General features: G+C 45.9%; 1 protein-coding gene across 2 annotated transcripts in view; it reads right to left on the reverse strand.

Annotated features, from left to right (window-relative positions):
• NIPSNAP2 (nipsnap homolog 2) overlaps positions 1–12,671 on the reverse strand; it is a 35,986-nt gene extending 23,315 nt beyond the window's left edge. Inside the window, exon 1 of one of the 2 annotated variants that reach the window (XM_087868491.1) lies at positions 12,502–12,671. In XM_087868491.1, coding sequence (XP_087724617.1) covers positions 12,502–12,593 — 92 coding nt within the window. In that variant the 5' untranslated portion in view covers positions 12,594–12,671. The remainder of the gene's footprint in view (positions 1–12,501) is intronic. The other variant, XM_045786097.2, reaches the window with a different exon arrangement.
• Positions 12,672–14,348: the final 1,677 nt, after the last annotated feature.

Genomic DNA, 14,348 nt, shown 5'->3' on the forward strand with positions numbered 1-14,348 from the left:
TATACAGAAACAAACTCAAAATGGATTAAATACCTTAAGGTAAGACCTGAAACCATAAACCCCTAAAAGAAAACATCGACAGTAAACTCTTAGACATGAGTCGTGTTGTTTTTTTTTTTTTTATAGATTCTGTTTATCTGTTTGAGAGAGAACGAGAGCACGAGCAGGGCAAGGGGCAGAGGGAGAAGCAGATTCCCTGCCGACATAGGGCTCGATCCCGGACTCTGGGATCATGACCGGAGCTGAAGGCAGACGCTTCACCAACTGAGCCACCCAGGTGCCCTGACATCAGTCTTTTTTTTTTTTTTTAAAGATTTTATTTATTTATTTGACAGAGATAGAGACAGCCAACGAGAGAGGGAACACAAGCAGGGGGAGTGGGAGAGGAAGAAGCAGGCTCATAGCGGAGGAGCCTGATGTGGGGCTCGATCCTGTAACGCCGGGATCACGCCCTGAGCCGAAGGCAGATGCTTTAACCACTGTGCCACCCAGGCGCCCCCCTGACATCAGTCTTAACAATAAATTTTTTTTGTATCTGTCTCTTTGGCAAGGGAAACAAGAGCAAAAATAAGCAAGTGGGACATCAAACTAAAAAGCTTTTTCACGGCAAAGGAAACCATCAACAAAATGAAAAGGCAACCTACTGAATGGGAGAAGATATTCATAAATAATTTATGTAATAAGGCGTTAATATGCAAAATATATAAAGAACTTATACAACTCAACACCAAAAACCAATCTGATTAAAAAAATGGGCGGGGGGGGGGCGCCTGGGTGGCTCAGTCGTTAAGCGTCTGCCTTCGGCTCAGGGCGTGATCCCGGCGTTCTGGGATCGAGCCCCACATCAGGCTCCTCCGCTGGGAGCCTGCTTCTTCCTCTCCCACTCCCCCTGCTTGTGTTCCCTCTCTCGCTGGCTGTCTCTCTCTCTGTCAAGTAAATAAATAAAAAATCTTTAAAAAAAAAAAAGGGCAGAGGACCTCAATATACATTTTTCCAAAAAAGACATAGAGATGGCCTAGATCACAAATTCTCAGGGAAATGTTTATCTAAACTACAGTGAGATATCACCTCACGCCTGTCAGAATGGCTGGTATCTAAAAGGGCAGTAAAAAACAAGTTTGGCGAGGATGTGAAGAAAAGGGAATCCCCGTGCACTGTGGTCGGGAGTGCAAATTAGTGCAACTACTACAGAAGAATGTGGAGGTTCCTCCAAAAATCAAAAATAGAAACACCATACAATCCAGCAACCCCACTTCTGAGTATTTACCCAAAGAAAATGAAAACATTGGGGCGCCTGGGTGGCACAGCGGTTAAGCCTCTGCCTTCGGCTCAGGGCGTGATCCCGGCGTTATGGGATCAAGCCCCACATCAGGCTCCTCCGCTGTGAGCCTGTTTCTTCCTCTCCCACTCCCCCTGCTTGTGTTCCCTCTCTTGCTGGCTGTCTCTCTCTCTGTCGAATAAATAAATAAAAAATCTTTAAAAAAAAAAAAAAAAAAGAAAATGAAAACATTAATTAGAAAAGATATATGCACCCCTATGTTCACTGCGGCATTATTTAGAACACCCAAGACATGGAAGCAACCTAAGACCTAAGCCCACTGCTGGATGAGTAGATAAAGAGAGGCGGTGTGTGTATATCTATACCATATACATATACAATATTACATATTGTAAGACACACACACGTGCGTGAAAATTATTCAGCCATAAAAAAGAATAAATTTTTAAAAAAAGATTTACTTATTTATGTCAGAGAGAGAGAGAGAGAGACCAAGAACACAAGCAAGGGGAGCAGCAGGCAGAGGGAGAAGCAGGCTCCCTGCTGAGCAAGAAGCCTGATGCGGAACTGGATCCCAGGACCCCTGAGCCGAAGGCAGACACTTCACTGACTGAGCCACCCAGGCGCCCTCCATAAAAAAAAGAATAAAATCTCACCACTTGTGACAACATTGATGGATCACAAGGGTATTAGGCTAAGTGAAATGTCAGACTAAGAAAGACAAATACCATACAATTTCACTTAATCTAAAAAACAAAACCAATGAACAAAGAGCACATAGACATAGATACAGAGCACAGACTGGTGGCTGTGGGTGCAGGGGGAACGGTGAACTAGGTGAAGGGATCAAGAGGTTCAAACCTCCATTTATAAAATAAAATAAGGGGGTGTAAAGTACAGCCTAGGGAATACAGTCACTAATACTGTAATAATTTTGTGTGGTGACAGATGGTAAGTAGACTTAGGGTGATCATTTCATACTGTATATAATGTTGAATCACTAAGTAATACGTGAAACATATAATATTGTATGTCAACTACACTTCAATTAAAAAAAATCAGAACATGGATGAGACTCATCTTCTTCCTAATCTCACATCACCACATTCAAATGACAAGCTGTATCCTTTTCTCTTCTTCATTTTAATTCAGATTTACATACAGTGAAATTTACTCTTTTTTGGCATACGCTTCTACAAGTTTTGGCAAAATGCAGTTTTGTAACCACCACCATAAGAAGATACGGACCAGTCCCTAAAATTCCCCTTTTTGGGTGTTAAAAATTGAAGTATAGTTGGGGCGCCTGGGTGGCACAGTCGTTAAGCGTCTGCCTTCGGCTCAGGGCGTGATCCCAGCGTTCTGGGATCGAACCCCACATCAGGCTCCTCCACTGTGAGCCTGCTTCTTCCTCTCCCACTCCCCCTGCTTGTGTTCCCTCTCTCGCTGGCTGTCTCTATCTCTGTCGAATAAATAAATAAAATCTTTAAAAAAAAATTGAAGTATAGTTGATACACATTGTTACATTACGTTCACGTGTACAACATAGTGATTCAACAAGTCTGTACGCTGTGCTCACCGTAACTGTCGCTACCACTTGTCACCATACAATGGTATCAGAACACCACTGACTCTATTCCCTATGCTGTACCTTTCATACCAGTGACTTATTCATTTCACAACTGGAAGCCTGTATCTCCCACTCCTTTTGTCATCAACCCTTCTCCACAGTTCTGACTGCTAACAACCACTGATCTGTTCTATGTCCTATAGTTCTGCTTTTTCCAGAACGTCTTGTTTATGGAATGATACAGAATGTAGTCTTTTGAGTCTGTGCCCATTCTTTTTGCACAGTCCCTTTTATAAGGGATGACCGTCATCTCTGGTCAGGGCTATTACAGCATATTTGTAATTCTGATCTTTAACTTGATCTACACCAAAATGATCTTTTTTGCCCTTGGCTGGATCATGCTAGGAGCGCTAATACACTGGGATTCCGAACAGCAGACAAATGCTCAGGAGCTTACCCAGTGCCGCAAAGCAAGGTTGGGATGCTGACAGGCTGGTGTGAGCCTTTGCTGGGGCTTTCTATGCAAACACTGCGTGATTTTCTACAGATTATTTCCAATTGGTTTATCAGGTCTGTTTAAGGCCACAGACACCACAAAGCATCGCAGGAGGAAGAGTATTAAAGGGCTTAAAAAAGAGGACTGGGAATTTAACAAGAGGCAAGAAAAACTCTCAGGATATGCAAATTCCCCATTGCTTTATCAGATGAACCAGTGCAGTCTACATTACAATAGTGCAAATTCCTCCTCTTTTTCAACTATGGTGCTTTAGAAATACTACTACTCTAAATTTCAAATGTTCTATTAGTATGCTTTTTCTTTGTTTGCTTAAAAAAATTAACAAAAACATTCCAGAGCAATTTTCTCCCCATAAGATGTTCTTTTTAAAAAAAAAAAAAAAATGTTCTTTTAATTTAAAAACCAACTCATAGGATATTAGCTAAAAACCAGATAAAAACAAATAGCTAAAAACCATATAAAAAGACTTCTGAATGATGTAAGCTTACAAATATGCAAACATAAAATATGCAAATATTAACAGTAAGATGTTTTCCATAATGATTAAGTAATATAAAAGTACTTTTTCAATCCTTCGAAGATTAAAAAGCAGCAAACTCATAGTAAAAAGGTAAAATAATCAGTTAATACTAGCATTGTTCATGTCATTTTTCTTGTAAGTGCATAGGACAAAAATATATGGTTCTAAATGGCATTTGTAAAAACACGTTGGAAATTCTTGCACATTGCTTTTACTAGATGTTAAAATTTCTTAGAATTAGCCAAGTGTTTATGGTGGTATACCTCAGGGAGGGATGGAGAGAAGGCAGAAGAGATACAGCTTTACCCATCTAATGTGTGTACTGACTTTTTTACTTTTGTGTGTTTGCATATATATATATATATATAAATTTGAGCAAAACTGACACACAGTGTTACATTAGTTTCAGCTATACAACTTAGTAATTTTTTAAAAAAGATTTTACTTACTTGTCAGAGAGAGAGAGAGCGCGCACAAGCAGGGGGAGTGGCAGGCAGAGGGAGAAGAAATAGGCTCCCTGCTGAGCAAGGAGCCCATTGCAGGACTCGATCCCAAGACCCAGGGATCATGACCTGAGCCGTAAGGCTGACGCTTCACCAACTGAGCCACCCAGGCGTCCCTACAACTTAGTGATTTGACAAGCTTTATACGTTATGCTATTTCACCAGCAAGTGTAGCTACCATATGTCTGGAACGTCGCTCCTACAGTATCATTGGTTGTATTTCTTATGTTGTGCCCTTACTCTTGTATATTTTTAAGTACGTAGTCAGCCACATAGCACTTAGGACAGCGCCGGATATACTGTGAAAGTCTAAAAAAATTAAGTTTTTAAAACTACTTTTTCAATAAAAACAAACTTTTAAAATTAAAAGCAATAAATTACACATAAAATCGTTAGCCTTTTAGCAAAACCCCAAACCATATGGTGTTTGTTTTCGATGTATTCTGATTATATAAATAAGTTAATTTTGAAGGCGCAAGTCTCCAAATGACCACAGTAAAATTTATGTCAATAAAAACAGTTTGTCAATTTGGTTAAGTGTTTTAAACATACCACATTTTGGGATATTTGCTTAAAAATATCATGAAGCCCAATGGCAGGCAGACAAAATTAGTGATATACAAAGTAGGAAGTTTTACGATTTTTTAATAAGACTATATAATTCCTGTTTTTTTTATTTATTTCAGATTTTAAGTTCACCAGACAGAAACTGTGTTTAAAAATTGGGGGGGTGGTTAAATAAATTGTAAGAGCTTAGGAATAACTACTATGAACAATTAAGAAAGGGGTACAATGAAAGTTTCTAAAAATATCAGCATTAGGGAATTTCATTTAAAATAACAAATATTCACCAAAGCAACCACTACTAACAGTTTTTAATTCCAGAAATGCATAGACATGCATCATCATGTGTACATACATTTAATTTCTATGACATTTGATACTTTATAAACTGAGAATATTTATTAGCACCTTGTTTCCAGTTTTTTCCTGGTTTAGGCAATTTAGATATCCATTAACAGGGACTGGTCAAATAAATTTAGAATATCCAAAATCAGAATAGAATGCAATCATTAAAAAGAATGAAACAGATCTACATGCACTGATATGTTGATATTTCTGAAAAAAAAAATTATGTGGAAAAAGCAGGTACAGAAATGTACCACAGTAGTGATATCTGGGGAATGTGACTGGGCGTGGGGTGGGAGTAAGATTTTTCCTTTTCATTGTACAGCCTTCCGGACTATTTGACAATTTTCCACATACATATATTATTATTATTATACTTAAAATTAGCTATAAAAGTGCACATTTAGAGAGTCTTTTATAGGAAAGGCATATAGGTACATTGGCAAACTAAATTTGGAAGGGGAAAGATCCCAAAGTAATTTTTTCCCCTCTTCTTTAGAATTTAAGGGGATTACAAATTAATGAATACATACTTCCTGTTAGGCACTGAATTAGGTAGCTTGTCTACGTCACCTCATTCAATTCCCAGCACAGCCTAGCAAGCTAGGCATTACCACATTTTAAAGCTTGGCTCAGAGAGGTTAAATGACATGAGAGCTAAGACGTGGCAAAATGAAAACAGGAACCCAGATCTGACTATAAAGTTCAAAACATTCTCACGAATAAGGGATGCCCCCCAAACATCAATCTCCCCAGTTGAGCATTTTCCCAGGTTTTAATAACACCAACTTTAAGATGGGTAAAATGACGTAAAGTATACAGAAACACTCTGTAATCTACAGATGAGCCCAAGAAACAGTCAACATCATGGGACACACACAAGAACCCGAGCGGCGTTTGCTTGTCGACTTGGGTAGCAAATGTCTTGACGAATGAAACACAGTCCAGCCCAGCATGACCCCCGGTTGAGTCAAACTCGGAAATCTTCTCAGCATCAGGTGACCAAAGCTGACGAATGTGCCCTGTCCAAGCTGAACCCCGGAAGACAGCAGAAGCAGCTAGGCCAACAGCTGTCAGGGTGTAAGACCCAGGCTGGGGTTCTTTTTTGAGAATGACAAACAGCACCATCCGTAGTCTTTATAACATCATACATATGTTGGGTGGCACTTTACAGAGGGTGGGGTACGGGGCAGTACATTCTACAAAACATTAGACTTCATTTTTATTGTGATTTCCCAAAGATTTTAAGTAATCTCTATGCCCAGCGTGGGGGCTGGAGAGATCAGGAGTTGCCCGCTCTACCAGCCGAGCCAGCCAGGCGCCCCACAGAATATTGGACTTTAAATAGAAGAAGCACTATGTGCCACGGAGCGCCTGGGTTAAGTGTCCGACTCCTGGTTTTGGCTCAGGTCAAGATCTCAGGTGAGACTGAGCCCCGCGTTGGGCTCCACTCAGGGCAGAGTCTGCTTGAAACTCTCTCTCCCTCTCCCCCCTGCATGCTTTCTCTCAAAAATAAAAAAACAAATCTTAAAAAAAAATAAGCATTATGTGCCAGGCTCTGTGGATATAAAGGTGAACCAGATGCTTCGCTCAGATACTATAGATTTACACACACACACACACACACACACACACTCGTGCACGCACTGTGGGAGCTCAAGGGAATGAACCATTGGCTTGGCCTGTGAGGAGAGGAACTCCAGCAGAGACATTCTGGCTCTGTCTTGGAAGGTGACGCAGACTTGTGGACAAGGCAGGTGTAATTCCAGTGAAAAGGAACAACATGTCCAGGGGCCTGGAATTGTGAAACTGTATGGCATATTTCTGGAACAGTAGAGAGTTCAGCAAGGCAGGAGAACAGCGTGTGGGAGGATGGTGAGAGAATGGGAAGGCAAGGGGGCAGAGTGGTTAGAGCCTTGCGCACCACATGCCTGTCAGCCAGATTTTATCCCGCACATGGGGCAGTGCTAGCGAGCTTGTGAAAAGCAGCCTGGCAGTGGTGTGGCCGGTGGACTGCAACAACAGAGGCAGGGAGCATGGTTCCTGGGCTTCCTGCTGGTGGCCATGCCCAGCAGTGCCAGCCACACAGGAGGAATTCGCTACTCACTGGAAGGACCGAAGGACAGTCCTGGGTTCCGCTTAGGGCAGTAGGAATGAAAGGGAAGGAATACATACCTTCAAGACATATTCCTGAGGTGAAGAGCAGGAAGACAGGGTCCTGACGAGGTGTCTAGACAGACAGTGTTGCGGGTTAGCTGGAGCCAACCGCAGATGGGAAGTACGGGCAACACTGAGGCCACAGGATAAGGCAGCAGTGGTGAAATGGACTTCATTCGAGCACCGAGTACCTACGGACCGCGCGCTGCAGGTGCCAAGCCCTGGGCCAGGCTGAGGCCGTAAAGACGGACACCCCCGGCCCTGACCCCACGGAGCGGCCTGCGGGTGGGAGCAGATGGACGGCCGCGATCACAGCCCAACGTGAGATAAGCTTCTCATGGACACATAAGGTAGTGGTTGGGACACGGGTCGGGGCGGAGGAAAAGGAGTCTAAGTTGGCCTGGGGGGAGACATGAACCAAGTCTCTGAAGAAGCACTTGAACTGAAGACTTGAAAGATGAGGAGCACCTGTCCGGGGGAACACCTGCCATTTTGGGAGAACTACACCTGCCAAGGCCAGGAGTATGTGGGTATAGCAGGAGATGAGGGGGAGACAGGAGGCTGAAGGGCCTGATCCAAAGAGTCTTGCATGAAAGCAGTCACTGTGTGCTCCCCTCCTCACCGCCAAACCCTCTGCACCCCAATAAACCTGTCTTCCACACTGCTGCTACAGAGAGCTATCGCCTAACTTTTCATTTTTACAAATGACACAGAAGGGCGCCTGAGTGGCTCAGTCAGTTAAGCGTCTGCCTTCAGCTCAGGTCATGATCCCAGCGTCCCAGGATCGAGCGCCGTGTCAGGCTCCCTGCTCAGCAGGGAGTCCGCTTCTCCCTCTGCCCTCCCCAAATCTTGTATGTGCTCATGTTCTCTCTCCCTCTCAAATAAATCTTTAAATAAAATAAAAACTGCACAGAGATGAAGGAACAGTATAATGAAGACCTCTATACCCTGCCTGTAGGTGAAAAAAAAAAATGAACATTTTATCATTTTAAATCTTTCTATATGTATTTGCTTTATTTTACCAAACCATTTGAAAGCAGAGTATAGACATTATGATGCTTTATCCCTAAATACTCCAGCATGCACCTTCTAAGAACAAAGAGAAAACCATGATATAATTTTTACATCTGAGGAAAAGAATTCTATCTAATATCCATTTCATATATTAAACTGTCCCCAGGGGCGCCTGGGTGGCTCGGTTAAGCAGATGGCTTTGGCTCAGGTCATGATCCCGGGGCCCTGGGTTGGAGCCCCCTATCAGGCTCCCTGCTCGGCGGGAAGCCTGTTTCTCCCTCTCCCTTCCACTCCCCCTGCTTGTGAGCGCTCTGCTCTCTCTCTCTCTCTCCATCAAATAAATAAAATCTTAAAAAATAAAAAACCAAAAACCATCCCCAATATGTCTTTCATAGTTTTTCTTGGCAAGGGTAGGGTGGGGTGGGAATGGGAAAGCAAAGGGATTAGCATCCAGTCCACGTTCGTGTCATAGATCTCTAATAGGAGAAAGCTCTGCTCGGAATTCTTGAGCTGTCCCCTTCTCCTACAGGTTCAAGTCCTTACTCTTCACAGGACGCCAGACAAGTGTTGCCAAGAGCTGAGGTGGGGAATGATGAGACAGAAGGTAGAGTCAAGACCTGCTGGAGGTAGAACTGACAGATCTGGCAACTGGCTAGCTGGGAGAGAGCAGGAGGGGGTGGGCATGGGGCCACGAAATGGAAGACGGACCATTACTGGAGAGAGAACCCCGGAGGAACAAGCAGGTTCTGTAGGAGGAAGACGAGTTAAATCCTGGGTACGTAAGCATCTCAAGCACCAGGAGGACACTAGCGCAATGTCCACTAAGCAAATGGAACTCCAGGCCTGGCACTGAGCACAGCTAAGAGGTGCTGGCAGATAAGTCTCCTGGCAAGGCTTCCTCCTTCCCCTCTGAAATCCCTCTCACAAGGTCACTCAGAGTCCTGTTGGCAAACCCAGTTTTCTGTCCTCTTAACTTTTTAGCAGCCTCTGGCACAGTCGACCACGACCTCCTTGAAACACCTCCCCTCGGGCACTGCCACAAACAGTGCTCACTGGCTGCTCTCTCCCAGTCTCCCTGGCTGCCTCTCCTTCCTACATCGAGCCTGTGAATTTTTTTTTTTTAATTTAAATTCAAGTTAGTTAACATATAGTGTAGTACTGGTTTCTTGATGAATTCATTGACTCACCACTTACATATAACACCCAGTGCTCATCCCAACAAGTGCCCTCCTAATGTCCATCACCCATCTAGCCCACCCCCAGCCCTGTTTGTTCTCCATATTTGATTCTCTTACAGTTTTCCTGTTTTTATCTCATTTTATTTTTCCTTCCCTTCCCCTGTGTTCATCTGTTTTGTGTCTAATTCCATATACGAGAAAATCATATGGTATTTGTCTTTCTGACTTATTCTGCTTAGCATAATACCCTCTAGTTCTATCCACGTTGTTGCAAACGGCAAGATTTTATTCTTTTTAATGCCCGAGTAATATTCCACTGTGTGTGTGTACACACACACACACACACAGACACAGACACACACACACACACACACACACCTTCTTTATCCATTCATCAGTTGATGGACATTTGGGCTCTTTCCATAATTTGGCTAGCCTGTGAATGCTGACACACCTCAGGGCCTGTTTCTTAGCCCCTTCTCTAGTCACACTCTTCAAGCAATCGCATCCATTCCTATGGTTTTAAAAAATGTTTTATTAAGAATAATTTCAATTAAATGCAACACAGTATAATGAAACCCACGGATCTATCAACATTGAGCATTCCTATATACCCACAACTCCCAAATGTAACCTGTGGTCCAGACATCTCCTTTGAGGAGTCACATAGATCAAACAGGCCAAATCCCTTTCCATTTGAATAGCTCACAGGCATCTCAAACTTTACCAGGTTCAAAAGTGCTCTGGAATCCCCCCTCCCCACCCTGTACCTGTTCTTCCTTCTCTGAATTAGGAGCAAGCTCCCAGATGGCAACGACTTTATTCACTGATATTTCCCAACAGCGCCTGGCACATGGTGGGCACTCATATGCCTGAGGAACAGGGACTTTCAGTAAATGGCACCAGCAGCTGCTCAGTTGGCCATCACCCTTGGTTTCGTCTCTTTTCCAAAATCAGACTAATATGTTAAAAACATAGATCAGATCATGTCACCCTGGAATGTATACCTTTAAATGCCTTCCGTGGCTCTCAGTATAAAATCCAACCTCTCTAAACTGGCTTGCAAGGCCTGGAATTATGGGGCTCCTGCTCCTTGCCCCCTGTCTTCTGGCCTGTCTTCCCTTCACTCCCATGTTCCATCTTCCTAGGTTTTTCTGAAGTGTCCCGGTATGCCTTACTCCTTCCCGGTCAGGACTTTCCCGCACACTGACCCTAGGTTGTAAAGGCACCTTCTTGGAGACGCCTTCCGTGATCTCACGGGGTAGGTTCCCTGCTCTTCTCTCATACCACCTACCTCCATCTTTAAGTCTATATGGATTTTTACCTCTGCCATGGCTTCCTGGGGACAGTGACCACGGCTATGAAGCGGAGTTCCACAAGGCTTCAAAGACATCGTATACATTCAATTTATGCAGACTTAGTGAATTAATTGGGTCGAGACTGAGTCCCAAAGAACTCCTACAGTTAAGGCAGTCAAAAGATACAGGGGGCCTGAGAAAGTAATCCAAGAGCCAACAGGTTGGGCTTCCGTTTCAAGAGCATTTGGCCCCAGAAGGAAGTGGGGTACTGGGCAGACCCAGGTCCAAATCTCCAGTTTACTAGCTTTGTGACCTTGGGCACTCTGAGTGAGTATGTTGGGTGAACACCTTCAGCCTCAGCTGTCTTTTTTGGAAAGAAGAAAATTTGAATTTCACAGTTTCTTATCACCTGTGTGAACAAAAAACAAAAACAAAAACAAGACACAGTAGACGCTCTATAACAGAATAAATATAAAAGGAGGCTGATTTGTTCATCAACTTGGAAACACAAACATCAAATCTGGAAATACAAGTTGGGCACCAGTCGTAGGAAAGCCGGATAAACTTGAGTTCAAATGCCTTTTCTAGCCGGAGGTCTCACCTGAGGTCCCATCTCACGGGTAAAATGCAGATCCTGTTACTTGAGTACTGCTTCTAGGATTAGATTAAATAAACTCTCTGGCGCATAGTAAGAGTTTAACAAACAGGCAGTCCCTTTACTCTTTCGTTAAGTGACAACTGAATTTTCTAGAGGCTCATTATTTAGCCACAAACAGATAACGTTTAAATTACTAATGTGCAGAAAACATGAAAGCAAATCTACGTGTAAGTCAATATGAGCTTGGTTTTTGAACATGGAAAACGGGGCACGGATATGTCAAAGGGATAAAGTCGGAAAACCAAATATTTAATACAATGCGTTCCGAAGAAAGTTTAAACTTGAACCCAACGCCTACTTAGTGCTGGTAACTTCTAAATACTTTCTGATCCGTTGCCTACTTTTCCATGCAAGTCAGACTGTTCGTAGCGACTTCCCCACTACTCCCCAGCGCTTCACGAGGGCTCACCGCGGACGATGAGTGATTTTATTTCTTGTTCACCACCTAAGACATTAAGGAGTCTGTCTACGGCCATTTGCAGGGGCAGACACCGTGGCTTCGCGCGGACGCACAGCCTTGTCCGGGCGCCCGCGAGAAGCCGGAGGCCGAGTCCAGGGCCTGGGGCCTGAGCCGCGCGCGCGCCCTCGGCCACCGCTCGGGTCGCGCTGGGTCAAGGTCCCGCAGGCCGGGCCCGCACGGCGCGCGGACGTGGCCCTGGCACCGAGCGCCGTCCCCGCCGTGACCTTGAGCCCGGCAAGCCGGGAAAGCGCTCCGACTCCGCCGAGGCTCCCGCCCACCCCGGCCGACCGCGGCCTCGGCCCCCGCCGCCCCGCAGCCCCGGCGGCCCTGCCCGAGGGAGCGCTGCCGGGCCGGGGCGGAGACCCGCGCCGGGGGACCCCGCGCCCTCCGCCCCGCGGCGGCCACTCCCCGGCCGCTCCCGGAAAGGGCGGCGCTGCTCACCGGAGCGCGGGCTGGAGGCTGCAGGGGGCGGCCCGCCGCAGGAGACCGCCAGCCGAGGCCGCTCCGCGGGCATGTAGTACTCGCGCCGCCATCTTGCTCTGGCGCCTGGGCTCCCACCACCCGGGCCGCCGCTGACGCCGCCGCCGCCGCCGCCGCCGCGACCCCTCCCCCGGCCGGGCCCGCCGAGGCTGGGGCGGGGCGGGGCGGGGCGGGGCGGGGCGGGGCGCGCGGCCGCGGCGGCAGCGGCGGGCGCCGCCGCCAGGGGGAGCAAGGCGCACGGTGCCGGCGCGGGGAGGCCCCGCAGCTGGGAGGAAGGAGCGCCAAGCCCGAGAGGGCTGCACTAGGAGACGAAAATCCCCTGCGGAAGGAGCTGGGTGTCCTGAACTGGGTGCGCAAGGGGAACGTGGACAAGGCTTTAATGTGCGTGGACAGATCCACAGGAAAAGAGTAACACTGTGTTAAATCCAGGCTTCTCCCCCGGTACCTTTCGTACCATGTAAATTTATTACCTTTTCAAACCAAAAACAGACCCAAAACAACGCTTTAATAAAAACTTTCTGGATGAAAACATTGTAGTTATCGCGTAGTCTCGGGACTACATTGTTCCTGTTCAACACTGGCGGGCGCAGATCGCGTCTCCACTGTCAAGCCGTCCCAGTCCAGTGGGGCAGGATGTGAAATGATGATTGGCTGAGTGTGAAAAGTGTTGAAACGAAGCGATTCACGAGGCGGGAAGGGGGCAAGGACGGGAGACCAAGTAACTGGCGGTGGCTGTGAAGCAGAGGCTAGAGCCCGAGTTAGTTGCTGGCACAACAGCGCAGTACCAAGCTAGGAGGAGTTGACCAGTGGAAGGGAGGACACCTGGCCAAGGAAACAAAGGCGTGGGTCAGGATGGCAACTGTTTAGGGAAAATGTATCCTGAGTAAGATAAAAGGGCCACAAGTGTAACCTTGAAAACTGCAACCAAGACGGGGTGGGCAGAAAGGGAGCGAGACAGTGAGAGAAGAGGGAGGAACAGGGAAGGGTAGAGGCCCCAGCCAGCAAGGGGAACATTTGAAGGACAATGCAAGAGTCTGCATTTTCCTCCAAGAGGAAAATGCCCTCAGGACTGGGTAGCTGGGAGGTCTCTGTTACCCAGGCGGGTCTCTGCATAAGAGGGTGGGGGCAGGAACTGGGCTTCTTGGAGGCATTGGAGCTTAAGTGGTGCAGTTTTCTGATTGAAGGAATATTTGAACATGTTAATATGTCAAGGAGCCACCAGGGAGGACAAAAAGGGGTCCTATGGATGGAGGAGTGGCAACAAGGATTTGCTCCAGACGGGACACTTGTCACTTGGAGGCCAGTGGAAAGACCAAGGGACACAGAACAGGAGGCCGGAGGCTGTGTGACTGAGAAGGTTCCTGATCTCAACAGGCTTCTGTTTAATGCGCCTGTAAGAAACTGGATAGACCCAAAAGGAAGGCTGAAGGGAGCTTTCCGAGGGCAGAAAGGACATGGCACAATCCTCCACTGCAGGAGGCAAGCCTCTTCAAGCTAGTGGTGTCCCTGTGCCCTTGTGACTTTCTCACATATTCTCCCAACTTCTCAGCTATTTTTCAAGAGACAAATGCTTTCAAATATATTCTCCTGAGCGACAAATATTTCTTGGGTTGACCTTGCTTTTGTGCTATTTAGTACTAGGCCACTTGTTCTGCATTTTTTTTTTTCTCCACTATCATCTTGCTCCGGAGTTCTATTAACCCAATGCTTTTTACTGGGTGAGGTACTCTTACTTCACAGGTGTATAGCTTAAGTTACTCAGTGCCATAGAAGAAATATTGGGCATATTCCTGGAGCATAATTTCTAC

The sequence above is a fragment of the Ursus americanus genome, chromosome 2 (genome assembly GCF_024610735.1).
Source record: "Ursus americanus isolate L20-20 chromosome 2, mUrsAme1.1.p, whole genome shotgun sequence".
NCBI classification, from domain to species: domain Eukaryota; kingdom Metazoa; phylum Chordata; class Mammalia; order Carnivora; family Ursidae; genus Ursus; species Ursus americanus.